This window comes from Pseudorasbora parva, chromosome 17, assembly GCF_024679245.1.
Source record: "Pseudorasbora parva isolate DD20220531a chromosome 17, ASM2467924v1, whole genome shotgun sequence".
Lineage (NCBI taxonomy): Eukaryota > Metazoa > Chordata > Actinopteri > Cypriniformes > Gobionidae > Pseudorasbora > Pseudorasbora parva.
This window is the reverse complement of record NC_090188.1, coordinates 9,450,500-9,464,001: the sequence shown is the minus strand read 5'-3', so window position 1 is coordinate 9,464,001 and position 13,502 is coordinate 9,450,500. Positions and strand designations below refer to the sequence as shown.

General features: G+C 37.4%; 1 protein-coding gene across 2 annotated transcripts in view; it reads right to left on the bottom strand.

Annotated features, from left to right (window-relative positions):
* Positions 1-2,210: 2,210 nt before the first annotated feature.
* The window catches only part of LOC137044792 (neuroblast differentiation-associated protein AHNAK-like), a 30,271-nt gene continuing 18,979 nt past the window's right edge, over positions 2,211-13,502 (bottom strand). For both annotated transcript variants that reach the window (XM_067421070.1, XM_067421071.1), the window contains one exon: positions 2,211-13,494. In XM_067421070.1, coding sequence (XP_067277171.1) covers positions 2,920-13,494 — 10,575 coding nt within the window. In that variant the 3' untranslated portion in view covers positions 2,211-2,919. The remainder of the gene's footprint in view (positions 13,495-13,502) is intronic.

The window sequence follows — 13,502 nt, the reverse complement described above, 5'->3', positions numbered from 1 at the left end:
ATTATTAGAAGCAACTGGTCACAAAGAGGAAAAAAAACACTTTTTCTTAAAGACTTTTATATCGCATATTACTGGTTAATATAGTAGGCCTACAGCTTTAGTGTTATTTTCATATATTTTAGAGCTTGTCTGGTTGAATGAAAATAGACACGGTTGAAAACTGCCGCTGTTAGTTATGGATCTCTGATGCCCCCTGCTGACAGAAATCTTTGCACAACATGACATTTCCCCCCACGGAGGTCTATTTATTTGCCTGCGGTTTTGTGTGTTTGTGCTGATATTCCATGTAAACACTTTTTGGTCAGATTTGGCTCCAATCCCTTTAACAGGATACACCATTTGACTGCCCAGTATTCACTTTTTCCACCTTGAAAAATGTCCTGTTTATTTTCTTCCTAATTATTTGAAAATGTATGAAGAGTTCTAAGAATCAAATTAATGCAAGTTATGCTGTTGTATTATTGTATGTATTATTGCTGCTCTGACTGGACCATAGTACATATACAAACTCCATATACTCTATAGGTCGTTTTAATTGTTAACGTTTACTCAGTTACTGCAGATTATTGCCGAGATTTTTGATTGCCTGTTTTTTTATTTGTTTCTTGCAATGCACTTACTATTAGGCTGTCATTTTAATTCTGAACCTGCTGTCTGCTTTTGTCAATCAGTCAAAAAAAGTTTCAGTTTTATTAAAAAGCTGTATTTAGTAGTTTTTTATTGTTCCTAGTAAATTCAGATGAAAAGAAAAGAAAGGTGTGTCAATATAATATTGTAACACTCATAAGTAATAAATGTGATTTTGTGTTGTATCCCCCACACAGAAATTGCAATCCCTTATAAAGCATTTTATTCTCAAGACCCTTAGTAGTACGTCTTTTAATGACTACTAACAGGCTGACTATTGCTTTGTTGAGTTTTACAAACAAACTGCTGTAGTACAGACCAAATGCTGGTGTAATTCCAATATCTAAGCAACCACAAGAATGCACACATTTAATTTCAGAGCATCGCCTCAGCAGGAGAACATACTGTATATCACTCAGTGGCAAAAGTGTAGACAGGTTTTTTATTTTATTTTTATTTTTTTATTTTTTTACATTTAAGCTGTTTGAAGTAGTGGTTTGTTTTTCAAACCAAACATCTATTAAGTGAACACTTGGGTATATCACAACTCTCCTATTTATCTACATTTACTGAGTGAGAAGCCGTTGGTTTGACAGATTAATTAAAAAAAGAACCGTGTGTATCCGTTCAGAAGAGTGGGAGAAAATAACCAGTAGATTAACCAGTAGATAAAGTCAAGATTTGTTTTTGTTGTTGCATGTACTATGTTGCTGAGAGTGATGTAGAAGTATTCACTGTGAAGCTTATACTGGTGACGTTCCTGAGAGAAAGCAGATTTCATGTTAAAGTAAGAAAAAAAGGTGTTTTAAAGCTGTTTTGCACAACATCACAGTTATATGATATGAGATTAGTAAGGCTTGTAGTTAAGGAGAACATGTTATTAAGGAAAATATTATATTTTCAGAATTTATCCTTTAGCTGCTCCATTATAATTACTGTAGTACCATATTCTGAACATCACATCCTTTTGTTTTTCCATCAAATGTAATTTAGCTAGTTGTTTTAATATAATATTTTGACTTAATATTTAAAGAATTACCTCAAGTTAGCACCAGCTGTCTAGCTAGCCAATATACCATCATGGTTCATTAATTCAATAACATGATTATCAGACAGTATATCTGCGGTGTTTCCTAAAAGCATTGTTAGCCAACTACGGTTGCAAGTTCCACTAAATTGTGTTTTTTAACAACGTAACTTGCAACCAGTAGGCTTTGGGATGCACAGCCCTGGTTGATTTATGTCCTCTCTTATAGCTAATTAATTTTTATTTATTTTTTAATTACGAGAATTTCACTCCTGGAGAATCACATAATTATAGGCATAGTGTAGGTTGACTGCGATATATTATTTTAAATGTCAACAGATGTTTGCATCAGCCTTTTTGACTTTACTCTGTAGATTATTCCAACTCTGGTTCTTGGCTCTACACTTATTATTGATCTTTAAACTATAGTATTTTGAGAATCGATTAGTTATACACGAGATTCACATTTGCTATTCAAATTTCTAAAAGCCAGGTGATCTATCTCTCAGTCTGCTCAAATGTGTGCTTATGTTGTTTTTAAATCAGAGACATGAAACATAATTTCACTTTTTATTTATTTTGCAGTGACCAGTTTAAGTGTTTCTCTTACAACATTAATTTGATTTCTTTGACTAAACATGTTAAAATGAAAGCCATTTCGTATCGAGAAACTTATTGTATTTTAAAATATTTTGCAAATCCATTGATCCATCATAGGTAGGTGCAGACGCTCTTGTCATAAGCTAACAAAGATAATGGAGATTTGAGGTGAATAAAACATATTTACACAATTGCTTTCATTTATTGTCAAGGCTGCAGAAACACAGATTTTATATGCAATTATAGATGACCTCGAAGAAAAAAAATGCCTCGATATGTGATACTGTCAACAGTCTTTAAAAGCTACACCAACTTTATAATTAATTTTATTAGTGAATATATCTATTTGCATGAATATGACTAAGTTTGCACTGTAAACAATTTCCCAAGATAACAGTAAAGTGCACTGACATCCCACACATCAAATTATATAATATTTTGTTTTTCCTATTATTCCTTGTACATATATAATTTGTCCAGTGGATATATATATATCTATAATAAGTCTTTTAAGCTTAAAATCTCCATTAGCTAAACAATACTCTTTGATATGTTCATTAATTTGACTTAATTAGCATTACAATTCAGCTGGCTTATATGTTTATATAAGAGAACACTGAAACATACATTCAAAAGCATAAAATCAACTCAGCCATATATCATGTTTATTTCCCCCCATTCTCATCTGTAGAGGAATCCATGTGTCTTAGAGATGTTTCATAGCTCACTATTGTGACCTCTTCAGTTGTTGGTACATTGTCGAAAAACCTCATTTTCTCAGTGTGTACCGTGTCTCGCAGCCTACGAATAGAGGAAGCTGTCTCATCAGAAATGGGTTCTGCGGAGTCTCCTTCAAATACACGTGTTCTCTGTGTCACAATTATTGTCTCTTTATCATCATGTAATGTTTCTTTCACAACATGCTTTTCCACCAATGTTTGCTTCCCACTTTGCACTCTGGTTTCCTCCACTGTCAACACTGAGTCTGAGCCTAGTGTTACCTGTAATGGTGAGGTGTGAATTCCATGGGCATCTAAATGAGTAAGGATTGCTGCTTGCTGTGTGTCTGGTATAGCTTGTATGTTCGATGTGATGACATGAATTTCCCCTGACATCTGTTTCAGAGTGTCCAGTGAGGCTGAGGACATATCTGATGAGAATGGGATGTTGACTTTTTCTGGCTGGTGAGGCTCCATTGATATCAGTTCACATCTGGCTGTGGAAGTCACAACATTACTTTGTACATCGTTGACCCCAACGGTGGCAGTGGGTTCAGCATATTTCACTTTAACTTTTGTTGGAGAGGTTTGTGACAGGCCGAACAGCTCAGTGGTTACTGTGGAACTTATATCTGCAAAAGCTTCAGATGACCTTAGTGATAATGTTGGGCTAATGTTCTCCTCCACAGCCTCGCTGAGCAAGCTCTTCTCAGGTTCCTCGTGTACTTTGCTGGATTCTTTCTCCACATCATCAGACTTCTCAGCCTCTTGAGGTGGTTGGATTATTTGTTCTTTCTCGTCAGATTTTGTAGTTTTGGTTGGAGAAGAAAATGAGAACTTGAACCAGCTTCCTTTTTCAGTTTTTGATTGTTCTTTGCTAACAGCTGATTTCTGATCTGTTGATGCCTCCAGATGTTTTTCACTTTCTTCAATCTTAGCATCAACTAACTTGTCACCTTCATCTGAGGACTGGCTGAATCCTAATTTTGGGAATTTAAATTTAAATTTAGATTTCTCCTGCGCTCCTTTGTCCTTATGTTCTGCTGCTTCCTCAACCTTTTCTCCAGCCTCTTGATCCTGCTTAACAGATGGTTTGTCCACTTGTGCTTCAATTTCCTCTATTGTTGGAACATTAAATTCAACCTCAAAGCCACTGAGAACATCCTCTAGTCTAGGCATTGTAAATCTGGGTGACTTTGCAGGTCCTTGAGAATCCTGTTTTGGTTCTGATTTAACGTCTGGGACATTAGCATTTATGGTTATGTCATCTTCTCCATCTGGAGATTTTGTTCTTGAAAGGCCAAACGTTGGCATTTTTATAGTAGGAAGTTTGAATTTACTTGGGGAGCCTTTGTCACCCTCCATTTTTTTTGCAGCAACCTCTGGAGGTTGTTCAGTGGTTTCTTTTATCTCACCCTCTCTGTGTATGTCTTTGGACACTTCTACTTGTATAGGCTTGTCTTTAACATTAAGATCAGTTTTAGTGTCTGGTACATCTACTTCTGCGTCTTTTCCTTTTGCATCAGATGTTTTTTTAGGTGAAAATCCAAATTTTGGCATTTTAAAAGAAGGCATTTTGAATTTACTTGGAGAACCTGAAACAACAACTGTATCATCTTTCAACTCTGTCTCTACCTCAGTTTTTTCAAGGCTGGAACTTCCCTCTAAATCCATGTCTACTTTTGGGAGACTTGCACCATCTGCTGCAATTTTATTTTCAGTTTTCCCAATTTCAGGTGTTCCTGTTTTTACTTCTTTTGCAGTTACTGTTATCTCAGGACCTTTTACTTTGGGTAATGATATCCCAAATTTTGGAAGTTTAAATTTTGTTTCCTGTCCCTCTTGATTAATCTCTTTTGCTTTTATGTTGATATCAATAGATGGGGGTTCAATCTCTGAAGTTTTACGTTTGATGTCATCTGATTGATCAACTTTTGATGTAGCTATCTCAAAATCGGCTGAACTGACTTTAATTTCCTTGATGTCAGAATCAGGAGCATCACTAGTGACATTTGGAGTGGAAATTCCAAATGTAGGTAATTTTATACCTGGGAGTTTGAATTTTGTTGGAGAGGCAAATTGTGGACTTGCTATTTCAATTTTGCCATCACTCTCACTTTCTCCCATTTCTGTAGTGCCCTTTAGTGAAATGTCTGTTGTCATTTCACAGGCTTGCATATCCACTTCCACTGATCCTTTGGGCAACTTTAGTTCTTTCTTGTCTGTAGTTAGTACATCTCCTGACATTTTCATTTCTGTTTCAGTCAGAGCTTTCTTGAGCCCTTGGTCACTGTCAGGACCTTTAGTTGTTGGGAGAGCAATTCCAAATTTTGGAAGCTTAAATTTGCTCTCTCGCTGTTCTTTATCGCTTCCCTTAATGTTCATCTCAATGGATGGAACCTCAACATTTATTGTTGGCTCTTTCATGTCAACACTTGCTACTTCTCCTGACATGTTAAACTTCTTGTCTGGAAGGCTAACTTCATCGATGTCCACATTTGCTGTAGGAATATCCACCTTGTCTTTTGATGTTTTTATTCCAAATTTTGGGAAATGAATTGTTGGAAGTTTAAATCTTGTTGGAGAGCCAAAAGTGTCCTCTTTCAAATCAGGTTGTTCTTCTGGTACTTTAATATCTACAGATTGCTCTGAAACATCCACATTTCCCAGTGATGTGCCCATATCAACTTTGGGTAGACTTGCATCAACTTCAGGAGACTTGAGGTCTGGTTTAGAAAATCCCATTTTGGGAAGTTTCACTTTCAGCCCTTTGGAATCCACTTTATCTGTTTCCCCCTCAAAGTTCGCATTTTGAATTGCAACATCAGGCTGTTGTACATGAACTTTTTCTTCACATAGTAAGCCAGACTCTGTATTTATTTCTTTACCATCTGTCTCTATTGTCTTTACTTTTTGCATGCCAATTCCAAATTTTGGCAGCTTAAACTTACTCCCTGTCCCATCAATGTCCATTTCTTTGACCTTAATGTCCACATTAACAGTAGGCCCCTTAATATCTATGGTTGTTTCTGTATCAGTGGTTTGTACATCTCCTTTTTTAGAGAAACTGATTTCGGGTTCTTTGATATCTACTTCAGCTGCTGGAATGTCTGATGTGGCCTTTGGATATTTGAGTCCAAACTTTGGGAGCTTAAATTTTGTATGAGTTGAATCTTCTTGTTTGTTCATTTCATCGGTGGAGGTAATTTCTGCTTCTTGGTCTTTAACAGGTATGGTGCCCTCTTGCATAGACAAATTTTCCTTTGGTTGACTGCCATGATCAACATCATGCCCCTTAATATCTGGCTTTGAGAAACCAAATTTTGGAAATGAAAAGCTTGGCTTCTTTAATTTCACATCAAGCCCTTTTAAGTCACCTTCAGGTATATCCACTTTGCCTTCAAAGGATATGACTTGAACATCAATATCAGGTTGGGGTAGTATTACCTTACCTTCTGTTAGATGAACATCAGTTTCTTTTATTGTGGCACGTATATCGACCTCTTTTTCAATTTTTGGTATTTGTCCTGACACCTTGATGTCTGGTTCATGCACAGTCATGTCTTTTCCTTTGATGTCCTTATCTTCTGATGGTGTACTTTTTGAACTTTTGACTCCAAATTTTGGCAGATTAATTTCTGGCATTTTAAATTTGGTTGGGGAACTTACAATTGTTAGATCTTTCTGTTCAGCTTCCCTTCCTGGAGATGTAACTTCTGCGGTTTGTTCTATTACAGGTGCATTGCCTTCTGGTATGGATACTTCAACCTTTTGTACACTGATATCAACTTCTGGAGTTTCAGTGTTTGGTTTGGAAAACCCAAACTTAGGAAATGAAAAGCTTGGTCTCTTTACTTTTACTTGCAGTTCTTTGGAATCCACCTCAGGCATGTCTGCACTCTTTTCAACTTTAAATTCATTATTGGGTGGCTGTACTTCTAATTTGACGTCAGGTTTAGAAATATCACTTTTAATATTGGTTCCCTCTAGTTCGGAATCGGTTACATTAATGTCTAATGCTCCTTTTTGTGATTTGACACCAAATTTTGGGAAGTTGAAGGAAGGGAGTTTAAACTTTGTTGGAGATCCAAAAAATGTTGAACCCTTCTGTTCAGACTCCATCTTTGACACTTCAATGTCCATATTTGCTTCTTCTAGGTCCATACTGCCTTCTGGTATGGGGATATCAGTTTTTTGTATACTTACATCATCCCTAGGGGCTTCTGGTTTTGAAACCCCAAATGCAGGTAGTGTCTTTATCTGCACATCTAGGCCTTTAGAATGATGTTCTGGTGGATTAATTTTTCCCTCAATGGTTATCTCTGTTTTTTTAAGATCAAAATCAGCTATATCCTCTGTCTTTGCACTTAAATCGAACCCTTTTCCTTTAGGAAGGTCAATACCAAACTTTGGCATCTTAAGCTTCCCCTCCTGTCCTCCAAGTTCAAGATCTTCAACCTTTAAGTCCACACTTACAGCTTTACTTTCTGTAGCTAGATGAGGTCCCTTTATATCAACTGATGGGGCTTCACCTGATATTTTTATTTGTGTATACTCAGGTTCTTTAACAGCTATATCTACATCTGGCAAAGTTTTCTCTTCTTTCATAGCTTGTCCTCCGATCTTTGGTAAGTTGATTGAGGGGAGGTTAAATGTTGTTGTGGCACCAACAGTTGTTGAATCTTTTTGCTCATCCTCAAAATTTAACACTGTGATATTCATACTTTTTTCTTTTATTGTCACATCACCTTCTGGTTCAGAGGTATGTGCAAGATTGACATCAGTCTCTGGGGCCTTGACATCTGGTTTAGAAAATCCGAATTTAGGAAATGAAAAACCTTGCCTTTTAATTTTTACACTTGGGTCTTTTGGATCAACCTCTTGATCTTTTTTGCTTTCTATTTTAGCTTTTGGTACTTCCGCTTCAGCTGACAGTTCCCCGAGTTTTGTCTCTGGTAAAGAAATATCAACTTCGGCCCTTGACAGCATGTATTGAGCTCCAGTGTCGCCCTTTGGCTGATCAACACTGATTGAGGGTTTCACCAGCTCTTGACTGGGCACATTAAAGTCAAGTTTTACGTCCGACGTAAATATATCTTCAGCCTCCAAATTAATTTCCTCCCCCCTCAAATCTTTTATTTCAGATTTTACTTTGGAAGATGAACTTCCGAATTTGGGTAGTTTGAAAGTAGGAAGCTTGAATTTGAACGGTGACCCTCCAGTGGTTGAATCATCTTTTAAGTCAGACTCAAGATTAACATCCACTTCACCTTCTGCCATAGATATATCACCTCTCTCTACATTAACTTCTGGAGCTTTAATGTCTTGTTCAGAAAATCCATGCTCTGAGCTTGACACTTTTGGCTTTTTCATCGTTACCTCCATTTTCAAAGAAGCCTCAGGTATGTCTGCTTTTCCCTCAGCACTCTCAATGTCATGTTTCAGTGTAGCCTCTGGTGTTTCTATATCTGTTCTTGATGCATCCTTTTTAAATTCTGGTCCTTTTAGCTTTGGAAATGAAAATTCAAATTTGGGCATCATAAATCTGCCCCCTTGACCTCCAGACTCGGTGTCTGGAATCATTATTTCAGTATCCACCGGTAGGGTTTCGAAAGTTGATTTTGATGGTTCTATATCTTCTGTACCTATATGTGTATCTTGGTATGCAACTGTTGATGTTGCCTTTATATCTGACTGTGCATCAGTCTTTGATTCTTTTCCAGTCTTTGAAATGGAAATTTCATATTTAGGGAGAGAAATTGTTGGAAGCTTGAATTTAGATGGAGAACCAGAAGCGCTTTTGTTTTTCACCTGGACTTCAACCTCTGCAGCAGGAATTGTCATCTCAGTCTCTTTGATCGCAGTTTCTGGCACAGATATTCCTTCTTTTTGAAGACTTGTGTCAGCATCAAGGATCTTAGTGTCAGATTTGGAAAATCCAAATTTTGGAAATGACATTTTACGTTTTTTAATTTTTTCTTTTTCTTTAGCCTCCGGGATGACTACATCTACTGTACCTGAAGGAACTTTGACTCCCATCTCAAGTTTCTCAGCTTGCACTTTCAAACCTTCTCTAGCTGCTTCTTGATCAAGACTATGACCAACAAGGCTTATGTTAACCTCTGGTTTAGAAAATGCGAGGTTTGGAGACAGTTCCATTTCTTTTTTCTTTTCACAGTGTGCATCAAAAGCCATTTCTACCTCTGGTGTAGATACATCCACTTCAGGTTTTGAAATACTGAGAATAACTTGTGGGGTTTTCATTTCAGGTAATGATGGCAGTTCTCCAGACAGTTTGGTTTCTGACATTTTAATTTCCATGGTAGATTCATCTGTGGTGAATTCAGGTATTTGATTGTCAAAGTTTGCATCTGTTGGTTTTGGAAATTGGATACCACATTTAGGAAATGTAATTGTGGAAAGTTTACTTTTTGTTGGAGATCTTAGACCTTTCTCAGCCTGGTCAGACTCTGCATTTGATTTTGTGGTGTCTATAATTGATACTTCTTTGTCCATACTATCAGCTGGCTTGCAGGCGTCAACCTTTGGAAGGCTAATGCCAAATTTTGGCATTGTAACCGTAACCTCCTTGTCTACACTAACACATTGACCTTTTGTAGTCACAAAAAAATCCTTGGCATCACTTGATTGTGCATCATCTTTTAGTTTTGTGCTTATTTGTGTTTCTGGAAAGCTAACATCATGTTCTTTAATATCTATATCTACAAAGGGCATGTCTTTCACTACCTTGGATGATTTCCCACCAAATTTTGGTAAGTTGACAGAGGGGAGTTTAAACTTTACTGGTGAACCACCAGTTGTTAGATCTTTATGTTCAGCATCATCCTTTGAAATTGTGCAGTTCACATCTGGCTCTTTTATTTCCACAGAAAATTCTGGAATGGTTAAACCAACCTGTGGAAGACTGACATCAATTTCTGCAGTTTTGATGTCTGGTTTTGAAAACTCAACATCTGGAATTTCTTTAATACCTTGATCAGTCATACTTGCATCAACCTCTGGTTTAGAAAATGAAATATCTTCAGATGATTTTTTGTATTTTTTCTGAAAATCATCTACTTTTGGAATGCTAATACCTTTGATTTCTGTTTTTCCCTCAATTAGAGTCAAGTCAACTTCAGGTTTGGATACACTGTGAGTCATCTCCAGGCCTTTTCTATCAGATAGAGCTGTAGATTCTACTGATAATTTAACTTCTGGCAATGCAACATCCTTTGTAGTTTCATCTGTGCTAACTTCAGGCATTTTAATATCAGCCCCAGCATCAGTTGTCTTTGGAAAGGAAACTCCACATTTGGGAAGTTTAATTGTGGGAAGTCTAAATTTTGTGGGAGAATCTGTTGAATCCTTGAACTCAGCTTCTATGTCTGTGGTCTTACTTTCAACATCTACTTCTGTCTCATCTGCACCCGTTAATGAGCCTTGTGCAGGTGGAAGAGTTCTGTCGGCATCAGATACTTTAGTATCTGATTTAGAGAATCCAAATTTGGGAAAGGATATTTTCCTTTTCTTCATTTTAGACTCTGTTTCTTTTATTTCAGCTTGTGGTAGGTCAGATGGCTCCTCTTCAGTTTTTTCACTAACCTTGATGACAGACTTTTTAGATTCCTCTGGTAACAGACCAGCTTCTTCTGTTTTCTCTTTTGGCAATGAGATGCCAAACCTGATCAGTGTAAATCCACTCTCCTCTTGAGCGTCCTCTATAGCCTCAACCTTCATGTCAACTTTTCCAGCCCTTTCTTTTGTAGGCTTTTGTGTAGTCTCGCTGGAAATGTGGTCTTTGCTAAATTCAACACCTGCATCAATTTCAGGCGTTGAGAGCCCAGTTTCCTCCTGCTTTGATTTTCCCTCTGTCTTTGGGATTTTTATTTTTGGAACAGAAACATCTATGCTTGGCATTTTTAATTTGCTCCAATTCTTATCTGTTTCTGAACTATATGCTTTGGGATCAGTATCAGATGTTCTCTTCTCAGAATCTAATAAAACCTCTATTATGTCTTGTTCCTCTTTTGTAGTGACTTCAGTTGTTCCCTTCATTGATTTCCCACCCATTTTGGGCATTTTAAATTTAGGCATCTTCATTTTATGCGGAGAGGAATCTGTGTCTTTGCTTTTGATTTCAGCCTTCAATTCTCCTTCAGCGTCTTGTTTTGAGGTTTCCTTAACGATGCCAGTGCAAACGTCATGATGGAGCATTTGATCACCCTCTTTATCGTGTGCTTTTTTAGTTTCATGCTCCGGTGCACAGCTTTCACTTTTGTGAGATTTTTTAAATGTTGCTTCTTCAGAAGATTGTTTAATAGCTAAATGTTCTTCATCAAGAGATAATTTTGCTTCAGTTTTCATCTGTTTGACTGCATCACTATCACTTTTAGATGATGTGGCCTTTTTTGGTAATTCAATCGTGATTCCTGGGAAGTGAATGTCTGGTGTCTTGATCTCAAAACTAGGCATAGAAACCTTTGCTTTCTTTGATTTCTTTTCATGTCCTTTTTTGTCATCTTTGATATCACTATCATCTTTCACGGCCTTATCTTGAGTGTCTGTATCTTTGGCTACTTTGATTTTTTGCATTTGAACTGATTGTTCATTGGCTTCCATTCCTGGTATTTCAATGTCTTCACGCTTTGGAAGTTTGAATTTTACATCTGGGGAAGTACTTGTCCGATCCCTCGCTAACATTTTGACAGTTTTGGGTTTGTGGTCTGCTGGTATAATTTTTGATTGGTCTGTTTCATAAAAATGGAATTGTTCACTTTTAGGTAACAAGATGGCGTGATCTTTTGTTGGAACAGGAGAAAGTCTCTGTTCTTCTTTATCCATTGTGTCAGGCGACTTGATATTTATTTCTGTGCTCATGCTCAAAATTTTACAAGGGGATCCTTTAGGTGTCATGCCAGTCTTGTCTGATTTTATTGTGATCTCTCGCTGTACAAGGACTCCTGTGATGTCTCTCTCAGGTAATTTAAAAGCAGGGAATTTTGATACTGCTTCCTTTACATCCTCAACATTGAACTCTTGTCCTTCTCTCTTAGCTCTGGGTTTTTCTGCTTTTGAGATATTTATTATCTTCTCAATTTTTTGTTCTTTAATTCTAGGAGACTTCAGCTTAGCTTTTGATCCTTTGTCCTCCATGCCAGGAATCTCAATTTCCTCTCGTTTCACGAGAGGCACTTTGTTTGGGTCTCCTTGCCTTATAGTTATCAAGTCTTCGTGGTTGAATTCAGAGATATCTATCTTAGGTAATTTAAAACTTGATTCTAAATGTGCTTTTTTTGTTACTTCAGTGTCAGTACCCCCAGTACTCTTCCCGCTTTTTTCCACTTCCAGAGCATGTGATTTTGGCTGGGATATAACTGGTGTTGAAGTAATTGGTTTCTTTGTGTCCACGTCTGTTGAGGACACATCGTGTTTTGGTTGAATCTCAAAAGTGATACTGTGTGATGATGTAAATTCTAGTCTGTTTACCGTGTTTGCAAAAGGACTCTTTGATATGGCTATATCTGCCATTGGTCCCCTGGTTCGAATCCCGTAACTTTCTCTTTCTAGAATGTTTTTTTCTTTCTTTTCCTTGTCGCTGCCAGCTTTTGGTGATTTGCTTATTGGTCCTATAGCTGGCATGTCAAGAGAAACATCAACTATAGGTATGTCCATGTCCATTTCCCCTGACTTTTGGGTCTTCTCTAAAATCTCTTTAATGATTGGTTTGCCATCAGAATCAACTTCATGTCCAACTGCTTCAATTTGTGATATCACATTAGGACTGTCCATAATATTGTCGAATGCTGATGTATCCGAAGTTCGCATCCCACTTGTGGAGGATTTTAATGGGCTCTCTGTTTCTGTTTCATATTTATCCTTTCCTGGAATGCTAACCTTCAGTTCCGATTTCTCTCTCCTTTCTTTGTCATCCTCTCCAAGAGCAAGTGTAATATCAGTGGTCTTTAAAGTAGTGTCCAAACTGATGAGCTCAACCTTATGCAATGATTCAGTCGCTGGCAAAGTTGTAAATGTATATTCATCCTTTGTTTTAGTTGAGTCAGTTTTTTCAGCTTCATTCAAGATTTTAGGGCTCTCTAACACATTCGTTCCTGGCGCTTGCTCTACGGCTATATTCATAATAATTTGGTCGCCCATGGCCTCCATATTGTCTGTTGTTGGCACCTCTTCATTTTCTTGGGTTTCTTCAACAGACTTGCTCCTGCAGCCTGCCATCCTCATCTTAAGTTTCATTTTGCGTGTCTTTTTCTTCTCTTTTTCATCTGGGGACTTTAATGGAGATTTAAGGGGAGATTCTGTGTCACTTGTTGGTGGACTCATCTCTAATTTTCTCTGTTCTTCTGCTTCTGATGTGCTGTGAGATCTCTTAAAATGTGCCCCACGACCTTTGCTAAAGGTGGGGAATTTGGGCCAAGAGATGCGATCGTGTTGTTTTTTCATCTTTCTTCGACCTCTCATTTCTGGTTCTCCTCCTTCCTCTTCTCGCTCAGCCTCCTCACCCTGTAAAC